General features: G+C 48.4%; 1 protein-coding gene across 2 annotated transcripts in view; it reads right to left on the bottom strand.

Annotated features, from left to right (window-relative positions):
* Window positions 1-1,442: 1,442 nt before the first annotated feature.
* The window catches only part of RASSF5 (Ras association domain family member 5), a 69,446-nt gene continuing 55,085 nt past the window's right edge, over window positions 1,443-15,803 (bottom strand). For both annotated transcript variants that reach the window (XM_081026122.1, XM_081026123.1), the window contains 4 exons: window positions 7,317-7,427; window positions 5,963-6,260; window positions 5,341-5,456; window positions 1,443-3,776 (listed from right to left, as the gene is read on the bottom strand). In XM_081026122.1, the coding sequence (XP_080882248.1) occupies window positions 3,624-3,776; window positions 5,341-5,456; window positions 5,963-6,260; window positions 7,317-7,427 (678 nt within the window). In that variant the 3' untranslated portion in view covers window positions 1,443-3,623. The remainder of the gene's footprint in view (window positions 3,777-5,340; window positions 5,457-5,962; window positions 6,261-7,316; window positions 7,428-15,803) is intronic.

Genomic DNA, 15,803 nt, shown 5'->3' with positions numbered 1-15,803 from the left:
AGCACAGGGAATATAATCAATAATGTGGTAATAACACTGCATACAGCTAGGTGGGTACTGTTGAATAACTATGATGTATACCTGAAACGAATATAATACTGTATGTTAGCTGTATTTTAATTTAAAAATCTATTTTTTAAAATGGGTAGAGAACTGAACAGATATTTCTCCAAAGAGGACATATGGATGGCCAATAGACACATGAAAAAATGCTCAACATCATTAATCATCAGAGAAATGCAAATTAAAACCACAATGAGATAACCACCTCACTCCTGTCACGGTGGCTATCATCAATAAATCAACAAACAAGTATTAGCGAGGGTATGGAAGAAGGGAACTCTTGTTCACTGCTGGTAGGATTGCAAACTGGTGTAGCCACTATGGAAAACAGTGTGGAGATTCCTCAAAAAATTAAAAACAGAACTACCTGTGGCCCAATAATTCTACTTGTGGGTATTTGAAGAAATCCAAAACAGTAATTTGAAATTATATATGTACCCCTGTGTTCATTGCAGCGTTATTTACAATATTGAAGATATGGAAGCCATCTAAGTGCCCATCAATGGATGATTAGATAAAGAAGATGTATACATTTATACAATTGAATATTACTTGGGAATAAAATCTTACCATTTGTGACAACATGGATGGATCTCGAGGTGAAATAAGTCAGACAGAGAAAGACAAATACCATAATATTTCCTTATATGTGAAATCTAAAGAACAAAATAAATGAACAAACCAAACAGAAACAGATTCATAGATAAAGAAAATAAATGGATGGTTGCCCGTGGGAGATAGGTGAAAATGTGAAGGGGAATAAGAGGTACAAACTTCCAGTTATCAAATTAATAAGCCGTGGGGACATAATTTACAGCACAAGGACAGTAGTCAACAATAGTATTGTAAAAACTTCGTACAGCGACAGAGAGTACTAGACTTATTGGGGTGATCACTTCATAAGGTATATAAAAGTTGAATAACTGTGTAGTACACCTTAAACCAATATAATATTGTGTGTTAACTACATTTGAATATAATAATAAAAAATAATAAATAGGAAGCCAAAAAAAAAGGAAGAAGAAATAGGAGAATCCTTGCTTATCTCAGTAGCCTGTCCTGGTGTTTAAGCATGTTTAGCTCCCCAAAGCCCTCCTCTTTTCTAACTCAGTATCTCTTTCTGTAACAGGCTCCTTTCCTCTCCTGCTCCATGGGGATGCAGAATAGCCAGTCACCGAGGCAGTACCCTCTGGCCCGTGCATTTGTAGAGTTTTCTCAAGATTATTTGAACAGTAGGCTTCATGACTCTCTTTGCTGGCAGAAGAAAATCTGTCTGCCAAGAAAGATGTGCTTTTCTTGGTTCCCACTCTTTCTCTCAGCTCCCAGCTTCCATGAGAAGGTGAAGCTCAAGGACGAGGTCGCCAGTCGGAATCATTTTTGCAACAAGCTTTTATTACTTTTTTTTTAAACTCATATAAGAAAGACATTTAAAGAGAAAATATCCTTAGATGAACACTTACACACTGGGTGACACGACAATAGAAGGCACTACCAGCGGTCATACCCACCTCTGGAAGGGAACTTGATCCATACTGTTTTCAGAGGCATGGACCTCAACTTGGGTCCTGGGTCTACCTGTGCTTTAGATAAAGTCTGAATTTTCTCATAATTTTCTTATTTCATAAACACCCCTATCTCTTTATATATAGCTATTTGCCTTAATGATATATATGTACATGACTTTTTTTTTCTTCTCAAAAATAAAATAGCCACCCCCATCCCAGGGAGGCTCTCAGCAGCATTCACAGCGGTCGCAGCAGGAGCCGTGCCTTCTAGTCATGTAAAGGACATGCAGCATGAAGGAACAAGGCCTCTCTAATATACAGCAGGGCAAGAGAGTCTTTAAGGGAGGGAAGTGATAAGGCTGGGCATGAGATGGCAGGTCACCAGGGTTTTTATGGTTCCAAAAATGTTTTCAAGCTGCTCGCCTGTCTTGCTTTTGCAGCTCTGAAGACTAGCACAGTTTCTATGACGGGGGTCAGCATTCTTTCTGGGATCAGGGGCAGTGTGGACTCAGCAATAGCCAGGGGGGGAACTTCTGAGGCTACACAAAGAAGCTTGGGCTTGAAACCACCCAAAAGGGACTTGGGAAGGCAGAGGACATCAAAGAAATGTTCTCTCAGAGGCTGGGTTGGAAACCGGTCCTGTTTGACAGTTACAAGCCCTCCCTCTGCACTGGACTGTCTTTGCAGTCCTGACTACTTGCTTGAGTTTTTTGGCTCGTTTACTTTTAAGTGTGGACCTAAACGAAAATCCAGTACAAATGTAGAGTTGGGAATGTGATCCGCCCTGTCAATGTGGTTTGACATAATTTCCGGGAATCAAAGCGCAGGACCTTCATAGGAAGAAGGGCTGTGAGCTCATCCCACACCTGGAAGGAAGGCTCTCCTGGCCTTGTCTCCCACACTGCCATGGTCCACTTGCTGTCAGGAGCAAACCAGCGGCAGAGCTTTAAGCATGCACACCCTGCTCCTGTCTCTCTGAAAACAAAAAGGCACTGAGGTCAGCGGGAGGGCCAGCCCCACGCTCACTGAGGGCAATGCCCCCGCTGGCCTGTGCTTCGGAACACAAAGGACTCCAAGTTGACTGAGTTGGATGTTCCCCGCTCTGTAATCAAGGCAGCTCCTCTGGCAGCACCTGGAGATTCCACAGTGCCCATGGGAGGAGGCAATGCTGGAGGCCCAGGGGAAACCAAGGCAGCCAGGTCCTCCCCTGTTCTCCAGCTGGGGGAAGGCTGAAGACCACTTGGACACATTTCTCGGCAATACTTTTTGGCTTTCTCTGACTGCCTGATTTCCGTACTCAGCAGGAGACTTCTAAAATGATAAAGAGTTGGTTTCCCCTTAGTGAAAACAAGAGGATGATGGCAATATTAAATTCAAAGTTGTAACTTAAAAACAAACAGTTGGTGACAAAGATGTGGCTAAGTACCACACATACGCAGATGTATATGCCTTTGGGTTTATGTGCACACTTGGGAGATCAGAGCAGGGTCAGGGCAGGCTGCAGTATCTCCGGAAATCTCTGAGCCAACCTCAGCTCTGGTGCTGCGGACTTGAGCATCAGGGGCCAGTAGGCGACAATCTGTTTATGAGCACCATCCTGCTCTCGGGGGCTTAGCTCAGACCTGCTAAAGGAATATGCTACAACTTTTGACTGATAAATAAAGGTACTGTGGGTAGCAAGAGGGAAATTGAAGAATACAAGCCAGAGGAATAACATACATCTCTAATCCCCTTTTTCTTTCTTTGCCGGCTGGTGTGAACAGTTCCAGTCTGGTGACGAGAGAGGCAGCTATTTGGTTTGTGAAAGGCTTGCAGATTGCGAGAGGACAGTGGCTGTTCTTTCACATGAGTGCCGCTCCCTGGCAGTGTGCTGAAGGGCGCTGCATGGGGTGTGCAGGACCCGGCCCCACACACACTCCTGTGCCACATCTGGGACTGCTGGGCGGGCTCAAATGCACCCGCCAGAGGTGTCCTGAGAAAACATGTCTGTTGCAAAATAATAATTAATAATAAAAATAAATCCGCGGGCACTGGGAGCAGAGGGAGCAGGACCAGTTAGCCGGGTTTGCCCTGGGATTCTCTTAAGGCCTCCTGCAGTTTCTGCCTAAACTTGTTGTATTTCTTCTGTACTTGTTGAATTTTGTCTTGCTCCTCTTTTTCCAGGATAGTTAGGAAGTTCTGAAGCTCTGGGATGGAGAAGGCATCCCACTGCGAGATGAGAGGGAGGTGGGGGAGAAACAGAATAGGAGACGGGTTAGAAGTTGCCCAACCCGAGGGCCCCTGCTGCTCCATCTTCACACAGTTGCACACAGTCTGCTATGGACTAAACAGTTGCAGTGAATACAGCTTGGATTTTCCATGTCATACAAGCAATGAAATTTCAAATCCTGGTATTTCATCACCAAGAGGTACTAGTCCATTAGCTATGTTTTTATTGGGAGAATCAATAATGTTAAATATTCTCTCTTGCAGCTGAGATCTTAACAGAGATGCTATAGCCGTCCAGGGAGCCTGTTGGCCTGTTCCATCTGTCTGCCGGGGTGATCAGAGGCTCCCAGCATGCAGACCCTCAGCATTTGAAGGAGAGCTGGACTTGCACTCAGGAGCCTGGGTTTCAGCCTGACTCCACCATGTGACTTTGAACTCATCACTCCACCCTTCTCATCACCCATGGAATGAGGGTATCTACCTTCCTTGGCTGGCAGAGGAGATAATGAGATAATGTAACCTGCAAAGCTCTGCAGAGCCTGGCTGGCCCAGACCTGCTTGGATGGGAACTGCCCTCTCAGGCTGAACCAGAGCTGAGGTCCCTGGGCACCAGGAGTTTCGACTCTTAAGTTCTTTGAGCACAAAGGAGTAGTAAGGTTTATCTGGTGTCATCCCGACTTAGCATAAATGAGAAAACTGAAGTCCACAGAGGGAAGGCGCTGTAACCACGGTCACAGAGCTGTGGCAGCAGAACTAGGTCCAGGACCCAGGTCTCTAAACTCCCAGGTCTGTGAACTTTCCACTGAGCCAGTAGTGTTCATTTTCAGTGGAATAGTTTTTCCAAACAAAATCGTCCACAGACTCTAATATATAAAACAGACAGAAGCAGAACTGCCTGGTTGAAGTGAGGAGAGAGCGCAGATTCCCCACCTGCCTGGATCCCCCAAATCTCCACAAGTGACTCCCCCAAGATGGCTCCCCCAAACCCTAGGCTTCCACTGATAGCAGTGTGACGAACACTGTGAGACAGTCCCCTGTTCCCGGTCACATGGCTCCACCTCCCAAGTATCCCAGGCCCCGGGGAACACCTGCCTGGTTTCAGCCCAGTTTATACTACCAGACTGGATAGCTCCCCTTGGGGGGCATGCAGTCAGTTTTTAAGAAACAAGGAGACACAAATGGCTCAAAAATATCCATGCCCAGTGGAACCCAGAGATGGCTCTTGCTGGGCCTCTGGCCGCCCTGGAGCAAAACAACCTGGGCTGAACCCAAGGCGTTTCTCAATCTCCCTCCACTCCGAGTTTTCAGAAAGAAAGCACATGAAATCCTCTCTTTCCACAGGCCTGGCCAGACACAGGCCCTGACGTGCCACCCCAGGGTGCTGACAATCCTGGATTAATCATAGAACCCAGGCCCAGCACTTACCCAACTCAACTTTCTCAAGTCGTTTTCCTGCTGCCACATGGCCCCACACATGTGGGGCAGGGAGGGTAATGCCCACGTGTACCCAGCCACTGTGCCAGGAGGGCTGCGTTTGTACACCAGCAAAGGGGCCCAGGCCTACCTCCACATCACCAGTCTCGTTCTCCTTCAGCACAAAGCTGAGTACATCTGTGTCAGGCCCAGCAAGTAAGCGCAGGTAGAGGGGGCAGTCAGTCACGGCGAGTTTCTGGAAGAGCACTGCAAACCAAGAGAGGGGCTGGGAGCTCGTCTGGGGGAAGGGGGGCAGGGCCCAGGATGATGGCACAGACAGGACATGCAGAGGTGGGGTGCTTATAACCGGACGTAGCTGTCCTTTCAACCTAAGGGAATGAGCCTGATGAGACTAAAAAGGGAAATAACCTTTATCTTTGGTGATTACTTAGAGTTTGAAGCACGTTTCCATTCACGTCATCTCCCAAAAGATTAGGAGCGGTGGGGAGGATTCTCTCCCATTCCACAGATTAGGAAGTGAGGGCCCAGGGTGTGGTTTTCCTGGTCACACAGACTGAGGGGCACAGTGAGTGACATGAGCTCCACGTCCAACTCTCGGCACAGAATGCGATGTGCCCTTCCACAGAGCTGATGCCACACGGATGGCCTCACTGTGGTACCCGGAGAGTACCACAGAGTACCAGGCCTGCTGGGTTAGTAGGGGGCACAGAATTGGGGAGGTGGTTTTTGGGTGGGAGCTTGCATTCTCATACCTTGTCCGTCCTTGTGTATCTGCTTAAAAAGTGCAAACTTCTGTGGATTGTCCACGACCATGAACTTCTTGAGCAGCCCCTGGATGACCTCACTGACTGTGGTGGTGCTGCTGATGTGTAGCTGCTTGATGGCATCGAGCGGCAGGTAGAAGGACGTCCGCTTGTCCGTGGTGGCCGCCAGATTCACTTCCTTGATGGCGTCATAGATGGACTGGGGCCGAATGCCGGCAGGCACCGTCACAGGACGCAGAAGTTTCAAATGCACTTTGATGAAACCTGTGTAGGTGCCGTCTTCACTCTGCCAGTGGGGGGGATGTCATATGGGGGGGCAGGGTGGGTCTGTTTTGCATGATCCTATCTGCCACTCAGGCCACCCTGAGGGCAGGCCCTCTCTAACAGGTGAGGGCAGTGCCACCCCACCTGTCTCCCCGAGTTCCTTCTGGGGGTGCTTGAGGGGCAGGGACACCTTTCCCCCCACTGGACCAGGAGAAGGCCCACAGTATCTAGCTACCAGAGAGGACACTTGGGCTACTGTGGCTGTCCTTCTCGAGAGACTCAGGCGGCCTACCCCAAATCTGCCACCAGACAGACGCCGATTGCCTTAGGTGAGTTCCCAGTCTAAGAGGCAGGGTCTGGAGTGGCCTCTTTCCAAAAACCAGCAGCCCATCTGTGACGGGATTTTCTGGCGCCTCATTTGGCTGAAGCCCCAAAGAGCCAGTTGCTGCCAGCCACCAGCAGGGGGCAGAGTCCTCCCACCTTCGCCTCTCTTCCCCACTGAAGAGGGCCTTTCTGAACCTGGTACAAAGTGGGTGCCTGCCCCTCTGAGCTCTGCACAACCTAAGGAAGCTTCCCCCAGACACAGGCTGTACCTGTGCAACCACCTAGACGGGGAGAAAGAGGAGCTGGTAATGCCCGTCCAGGGCTTCCTGGAGGCAAGCAAAGCAGGACTCTTGGCCATTGTATATCATTTAATTCCCACGAGAACTTTGACAAAAGGGCATTTCATCACTATTTTACATTGAGGCTCAGAGAAGTTAAGAAAGTTTCTCAGAGTCACAAGGGGAAAAGGGAAAGAGCCAGAGACTGAATCTGTATGTTCCTCTAAAGCCCATTCTGTTTCCCTAAAGCACAGGAAGCCCTGACAGCCCAGGCTATCCGCCTTCTACAACCCCTGAGGCCTCCAGAGGCCCAAAGAAAGGGGACCTCAAGGGGGTAGCCCCAGAATCCAGCGGAACAGTGGAGGAGCCAGACAGGAAGAGGGTGTGGAGCCAGGGGTGGGGGTGGGGTGGGTATGGGGTGATGGGAGGTAGGGGTGGGGGGCTGAGGGGAGGACGGGGTGGGCAGGCCAACTCACCAGCTTCATGCCCAGGCAGTTTTTCTCCCGGCTGTTGTAGCTGGCAATCTTCTGCTTGATCTCCTGCAGTGTGGGCGGGCGCCTCGTCTCCTCTGCGGGTTTACAGACATTCTGGAACAGACACAGAAATGAAGGTGGGTGTACAATGGTTCTCAGGATGCCAAGGGGAATGAGCATGCCCTCCCAAATGCCTCTGACCGAGAAGAAGTGAGCGGCAGCCCCATACAGTGACGACAAATTGCAGGACGAATCTATTTGCCAGACCTGGAGCTGCTAAGGTTTCCACTGCAGAGGCAAGAAAAAAGGGACCTCGTGCTTTCTGTCTGTCTGACTGTGGCAGCCAAGACTGAATGGCGGAATACAGGGAAAAACCATGGAGAGATTTTTTGCAACTCAGAAGTGATCTTGTAAGCAGGGAAGAGTCTGTTTACTCCAAAGAAGAATCTGAAATATGAGTTTATAAGAGAAGTGTTGGAAAATTACTCCTCTACATCCTTGCCCTCTGATTAATTCCACTTTTAAAAGCTTCAGGGTTGAAACTAATTAAAGGCAAGCCAGTGAGTCTTTAAAAAAAATGAATTGCATGGACTCAGGGCTGGCCATACCGGGGGAAGTAACTTCAATCTCTCTAAGCCTCAGTCTCCTCACCTGTAAAATGGGAGCAATACCTGCCTCTCAGGTTTGTTGTGAGATCAATGTGAAAGTGCCCAGCATATAGGCACTGACTATGAACCTGGCGAATCAGCACAGCTGCATTTGCTGACGGAGGGTTGCTAGGGAAAAGATGCTTTTAGATGCTTATGGCAGATGCAAAGAAATGCAAGCCATGGTCCATCTTTTCAGGGAAGTAACAATAGAGAGCTGGAAACACAGGAAGTACACATAGTGCCAGCATGTGCTGATGGGAAAGACAGTAATTCTCCCAGACCCAGAGGACCAAGGGCACAGGGACATCAGTTCAGGCCCCATGTCATAATAAGAAGTAAATAGTATATATTTGTTAAATGAATGAAGTGCTGGAGGCAGGGGGCCATGGCCCTCTATGATAATTGAGGTGATAAACCTCCTTTACTGGGGCAGAAGGACAATCACTGTTAACACCCTCTCTGTGCAGGCACTTGGCATACATTAATCTCATTTAATTCTCACCAAAACTCGGTGAGATAGTTTATTACCCCATTTTACAGGTGAAACAACTGAGACTAAAAGTTCAGTATCTTGCCTAAAGCCCACAGTCAGCGTGTGCAGAACTAAAAGGAAACTCCAGGTGTGTTCTGTTGTGTTCTTCCTATGACATCATGATTTATTCTTCTCATCACTTCTCCTGGTGCCCCCCTCCCATCCACCGCCCAGGGAAGGTAAGGGAAGCACAGAGCTGAGGAGATGGAGGTCAATGTCCTGCACACTATGGAGGGAGTTCAGGGGTGAATTCTGGGGTCAAAGCAACTCTGTCCTTTGGTCAATCCTCTGGATTTTTCTCAAGTTCATTGCTACCCACCTTCCCAGTTTTGTCTTGATGCTATTTGCTTGTGGGTGGGAGTGCAGGAGCCACAGTTTGGGGGAATAAATAGGTTAGCTGGTCAAAGCCCACACAGAATTTGCCTCATCTCAGGGCGTGTCAGGGTTCTCTTTCCAGCAAAAGAGAAAGCTGAGGCCCAGAGGGGTAGGAGACTGTATTCCCTAGCCTGCCTCTCTAACACCATCCAACACTGTCCAGGGGTGTCTGGTTTGGGTGGGGGATTTCACAGCCACCCTGTCATCACACACCACCCAGTCGAACACAAAGGGTACCCACAGGAGGTCCTTCCCTGGCCTTCCTCCCTTCAGGAAACCTGCCTGTGGGAGACACGTCACACTCAGCAGTATGCCATCACTTCCTCCTCCTACTTTCCAATCCCACAGAAGCAATTAAATGTCAAGTTCTGTGGCCTCCAGAGCGTGCTGGTGTGGCCTCCCACCTCTCAGCATGGTGAGTCGACCTCCTTTTTCCATCACAGCATCTTCTCTTGGCCTGTCTGCTCCCCTCTGTACTTTTCCTCCAGGATCCTGATAAAAACAGCACTGTGCTAGGTACTTTCACATACCTTGTCTTACATTCTACGTATCTTATTCCTATTTTACAGATTACAAAACTGAGGCTTAGAGAGTTTAAGAAACATGCCTGTGGTCCCACTGCTAGTAAATGGCTAAGTAGGGCCAAGAACCAAGTCCACCTAAGTCTACAGCCCATGTTCTTCTCAATTCGCCACGTGTCAACCCTAGGACAGTGCTTCTGCTGAAGGGGCTGGCCCACCACTCCCATAATGATCACTGAAATTCCAAACAACCAGACTAAGATGAGCAGCTGCTAAACCAAGGCCTATAAATTATGTGACCTGTGAAATACTCATCCAAGATGTATAGGATCAGTGAGTCAGGCCCAGAGACCTCAGGGGCACCACGTCACCTGCAAAGATGGCAAGGAGGAACTTCTAACTTCTAGAATGAGACACAGTTGCCAGGATGTAGGGCCCACCCTTTTGCTAGGTGGCCACTCAGGTCTCTGGAACTGGACCTTGATTCCGTCACAGACCACCCAAGATGAAGCACTCCCCAGGATATATCCCATTGGCTTGAGGTGAGTAGCAAGTGGTACAAGCCTCAGTGCCAACTCAGGGACCCTCGTAACAGAGCTTCTCAGAGCTTGATTCTTCCCTCTGAATAGCTCCTGGAGGCCCCACCCCCATCCCGTACCCACTGGGCACATCTCTATGGGACCTGGCCCGACCCTGTCTGCCTTCTGGGAGCTTCCAGTCAAAAAGACCAGTGTCCCGTTGTTATTACGCACTCTGTTCTGTCCATCTCTGAAGCACGCAGGATGTCACTCCTCAAGAGTGAATGGCTTTCTCATGTTCATCTACATAAAAGAGTTAAAGGATGGGAAGAACACTCTAGAAGCTCCTGGAAGGTCTCTCACAGTTTCCAACTGAGCTACAGCCATTTCCCTGTAAGAAAAGGCAGCTGTGTCCTAGCTTTCAAAGGCCAGTATTCCAGGCCTGGTTTTGAATACAGCAAGAGTCAGAGATGCCTTAACCCACGGTTTCGTCTTCTTATTGTTCCCCTTTCCTTCAGGAGGTAAACCATCTCTTCTCCCCGGTTCCCACCACAAACCGGGGGAGTGACACAAGTGGCTATGGGAACCCCTTCTAGGACTGACGCAGAAGACAGCCATCCAGACCTCAATACCCCATATGGGAGTGCCAGCAGCCCTGTGTGGCCAACACGTCGAGTGCCACACCCTGGGATGTCAGCACGCAGGGCTGCGCTGGCTGCTGCCCACACCAAATCTGGCAGACAAAGTCTGACCCATGGACTAAATGAATCACCTCCCAAAGTAGGCCAGCCAATCAGCCAGCCAGCCACAGCCATGGGGCCCACTAGTCATTTCCCATCCAAGGGATGGTAGAGAATCTAGACAAGTGGTTTGTAAATGTGGCTGCATGTGGAATCATCTGGGAGATCTCTAGAAACACAGCACCTGGGCTCCATCCTGGTAATTCTGATTTAATTGGTCTGGGGTACAGACTGGGCATAAGGATTTAAAACATCCCCCAGGTGATGTGCAGAAATGGTTGAAAAGAATACTATAGACCCTTCACAGACAATTTTAACCCTCCAGGGCTCCATCCAGCTGCATAGACCCACAGACGTCTACTGCCCCCAAGGGTTCAACTAAAAGGCAGTGTCTGCTGTGTGAACGAGATCAATACTATAGTAATCTCTAGAGAATAAGGCAAGGACCCCAGTTTCTATTCACCTGCCAGATTCTCAAGTCCTCAAAGTGAAAGATGTATATCCATCCATGGGCACAAAGCTAGGAACCAGGTGGACAGAGATTTGTCTCCTGGGGTGGGCCAAGATGGACACAGAATGGGGAACTCACTCTGTTATGATTTAACAAATATAGGCTTTGGCCCGTGACATCACTCCTCGGGGGTTTGTTTACCCATCTTGGTGCATCTGACATGGAATTCACTTGCTCTGATTAAGCTCTGGTGTTGGTGGCAGACGGTTTAGCTGTTCCCAATGCACCCAGCATGTCCAGGGCGCTAGGGAAAAACAGGTGTGTGCTCACATGTCCTAAGCTGTGGAAAGGGCTGTTCCTCTCTTAGCTCTCAAGGTTATTGGGGTACAGCCAAGAGAAGAGGTTGGGTGCTAGGGGTCAGAGCAGAGATGTCTCTGACAGTGATCCTCAAACTTTTCTATTAAAATACCCTTCACACAAAATAAAGAACACCATGAACTTGTGGTCTGGGGCCTATCTCCAAGCAGATTTCCCCTAAGTTGAATTTTACTTTAACGAAAAACAACAACAACAGCAAAAAAAACCCCACAACATTTGTTAATTATGCATTCTAATCAATGACATACGTGAAGTCTTAATTTTGGTCACTGGGAAGTGACCCAATGATCTGGGAAGCAGAGGTGCTGAGCGAATCCTGTGGCTTTTAGTATCCCTAGGTGGGCACAGGGCAGTCCAAGAAAGTTCCAGCAATGAGGGGACCCTCCACCTGCAGAGTGAGGAATGGGCCAAGGAGACTGTGTGTCCCACCCTCAGTGCTGGTGCCATTAGATACATCCATGCCTATTTTTTCTTTCACACAAACCTAATTTTTGCCAGAAATTCCAATATCCTATTTGTGGCAAGCCTCTCCTTGCCACATGCTGATTTTGTCATATCACTCCTGTCTGCTCATCTCTAGTGCCTTCATCTGTCCAGGCCTCTCTGACCATCCCAGTCCTGACTGGCGATGACGATGACCCTTATTCTTATTTACTGGCTAACTCTGTGCCAGACACAGGTCTACTCACTTAGCATGTATTAGCTCATTTCATCCTCACCAAAGGTTTATGAGGAATGTACTATTATGCTGGAAACTGAGCCCAAGCAAGAGTAAAACTAACCTACATCTAAAGCTAACACTGTACTACCATCTGTCACTTAAATAAGCATCTACTTATATTAACCTCCAAATAGGCCATCCGTCTTGGTTTTTCTTTCCCAACTAGATTGACGCTCCTTAATGACTTATACCATACTTCTATTTCTTCTCTATGTCCGGTGGCACTGAGCCTGAAACAGATAACAAATACTTGCTCAAGAATCTTCAGTGGTTCCCCATGGTCCATAGAGGATAAAAAGACCTACTTTCTCCAGGAATTACAGTGCAGTGAGTCTTGGATTTCCACGTGGACTGAGTTCTGTGGGAGAAGCACCTGTGCCTCTTGTCCACCGGGACACCTTACAGCCTAGTTCCAGTTTGGCAATTAGTAGAGGCTCAGGTAATACCTACGGGATGAACATAAGCATGTGATTGGGTTCTGACCCGTGTTACTAAGGGATCTTGAGAAAGTGAGATAACCCCTTTGAGCCTCAGTTTCTTCATTTATAAATTTGGGATAAAAATCCTTTATTGCCTCATAGGATTAATGCAAAGGTAAAACAAAATGAGATAATGGGTACAAAAGTGATTTGGAAATGATCAAACCCACCCAAATGCATGTATTGTTACTATCATTCCAGGCATACGAGGTCCGACCCCTGTGAGCCAATCTCCTTTTTCCCTTTTCTTGAGCACTTATTCTGGATTGGTCCACATGCCATGGAGTTTGTTCATTCTTTTATCTACAACAGTGGTTGGCAAACATTTTCTGGATGGGGCCAAATAATAAATACTTTAGGCTTTGCAGGCCATACAATCTCTGTCATAGCTACTCAACTCTGCCATCAGAGACAAAGCAGTCATAGGATACGTTTGGCTGTTTCAGTAAAACTTTATTGATGGCATCTGGTCTCTGGGCAGTAGCTTGCCCACCTCTCTCTACACCACTGTTTGTACAGTTTCTTCTGTACACACAGCCCCCATCTCCCCCCTAGTTCTGTCTTCTCTGTGTAGTTTCCTGATGAAATTACATAGCAATCTCCTCATTCTCTGGTCTCCTAATACATTAGATCCCTGACATTTTAATTCCCAAATGGAGACAGGTATGTACAGGTTTATTCTAGTCCCTGCCTTTCTTCTGAATCATACTTCTACCAAGTGTCCTATTTCCTGTGTATTTCCTCATACTTTCAGTTGATGGGCCTTTTGTAACATCATTCCCACTTAATGGACACTTTTCACAACTAGATAAAGGCTTTATCACTTCACGGGAGTTCTGTTTATTCTCTTCCCTTCTCCAATGAGGAGGCAATAAGCTGGCTGAGGAAGGGGTGTGGGTGGGTAGCCAGGCTCACTCACGAGCTCAGGGACTCACCCCCAAACAGCAGCCCCATGGCCCCAAAGCCTCAGATTCCTGCCATAGCAAAGCCACAAATGACTAAATGCCATAGACCTCTGCAGCTGCTTGCTAATGTTAAATCCACTACTGCCAGGACCTATGAAGGTGCCTTCATAGCCTACATCGCTACGTGTAATTATGTGCTGTCTTTTATTATGTAATTATTTAATAATAATTAACACATGTTAAATCCATCTCCCCAATTAGATGCTCCCTGGAGGGAGAAAGACATGATGGCTGATGACTATGCTTCTTTTGTACCCCCTTGTGGGACCTGGCTGGGCACTGGACTCACCTCCAAAGAGGTGTCAGATAAAATCCTGTTCGTAGGGTGGTAGGGAGAGGGCAGAGCAGCCGGGGTTATTCCCAGGCCAGAACCCAGCCATGGACACGTCAGGTCCAGGAGCACGTCCCACTGACCTGTACCCAGAGGGGCTGGTGCTAAGACGGCGCAGGCTGCAAGAGGCGGCGGACCTTGGCTGGAAGCCAACCCTATGGCAGCTCCTTGCCATTTCCTGGTGAGAACAAATGCAAGACCATCAAATGACCTGTCACCTCTGGGGAGTCACTTCCCCTCTCAGAGCCTCAGTTTCCTCATCTGGGAAATCATGAAGTGAGACCAGAGAAGCTCTACAGCCCCTTTGCAGCTCTAAGATTTGACATACAAGATATGGTGGTTTCTTTCATCACTGCTTCCTCTTCTATTTCAGAGAACTGGGTGTGGGGCTGGGGGCCTCTTGGAGGATAGTTAGGCTTGTCCGAATCGCAGAGTGATAACTGTTCTAACACAGCACTAAGGTCAGTTCTAACCTCTGCAACTTTGTCTCATGACTCATCACTTGCTTTCTCTGCTCATGAACAAGACCCCATTTGAGCTGAGCTCAAGTCAGTCTGTACCTCATACACTTCAAGAAAACAAAACAAAAACTACCCAGGAAGCCATTTACCATGAGCCTTTGCCACATTTCCTCTTTCTTAGCTCTTAGCAAATCTGTCAGCAGTAATTCTCTTGCCCCTTGAGTGGAAACTTCTCCAGACCTGTGTCAGGGAGGAGAGCCTTTATTTCATGAGAATGACCATCTGCAGGCCCCTTCCATGCAGTGCTGCAGCCCAATAGCTGGGCGGACCCCTAACACCTGGTGTTTCTGGCAGGCCTGTCCTAAATAGGAACCTCTGAAGGAAAGGGCAGACACCCAGCAGATTGGGCTGGGTTCAGAATGCCCTGCTCAATGCGCGAACCACATACAGGCTCAGCAGGCCCTTTGTGATGGGCTTAACCAGTGGGAAAAAGGAAGCCCCATGGGGCCTCACCACAGGGTCCCTTCCCAGGTCCAGAAGGGCCTGTGCTCTGGAGGCCTTCCCCAGCCACACCCCTGGTAGTGAAGGGGTGATTCCCACAGGTCTCTCTGTGGGGCTGTTCAATGTCCCAGAAATAAAAGGGTTGGAAACTTCTGAACTGTGTTCTCTGATAGACGATTCCCAGCAGAGGAAGGAGGGAAGGGGCTTCAGCGTGGAGCCCCCTGTACATGCAGAACCTTGTGGAATTGGAGCTGCTTTGGGGGGATGTAGAGAGGAAATAAAGGAGAGGGGGATTTGAGAAACTGGAAAGAGATTAAAAACAAAAATGTAGAGCAGATGGTCAGTGTAGACAGTCAGTCAACAGTATGGATTGAATGGCCTGTAGGTTGAGGACAGTGAAAGACACCTTGGGACATGAAATAGACGGGGTGTGGTCCCTGTCCTTGGGAGCCCCCAGGTTATCTGAGGAGAGAAGACATACACACATACTAAGAAACACCAGACAAGCACAGTGCAGTCTGGGACCGACTCAGCAGCTGTCTAGCCAGCCCAGAGCAGCAACATGTGTATGGCTGTGATGTCAGCGGACTCTCCCGGCTGCCAGCAGGTGTCCCTCCTTCCTTTAGGGGGCCATCTGAGTCTACAAGCAGGAGCAGGTCATCTGGGGTGAGTCAGAAGCAGGGAGGAGGCCTGCGGCTTTGGAGCTACAGTGACTTTGGTTTAAGTCCTGGAATGCCTCATTTTAATAATAAAAATCACCAACAGCTGGACACTGCTCTTAAGACTTCATAGTCACCATCTCATTTGATCCCCAGAATAACTCAGTGAGGGAGGTATGTTATTACCCAGAGTCCCTGCTCTTCCCCA

The sequence above is a fragment of the Rhinolophus hipposideros genome (assembly GCF_964194185.1).
Source record: "Rhinolophus hipposideros genome assembly, chromosome: 19".
Lineage (NCBI taxonomy): Eukaryota > Metazoa > Chordata > Mammalia > Chiroptera > Rhinolophidae > Rhinolophus > Rhinolophus hipposideros.
Note: the sequence above shows the minus strand (reverse complement) of the source record. Positions and strands in the feature narration are given on the sequence as shown.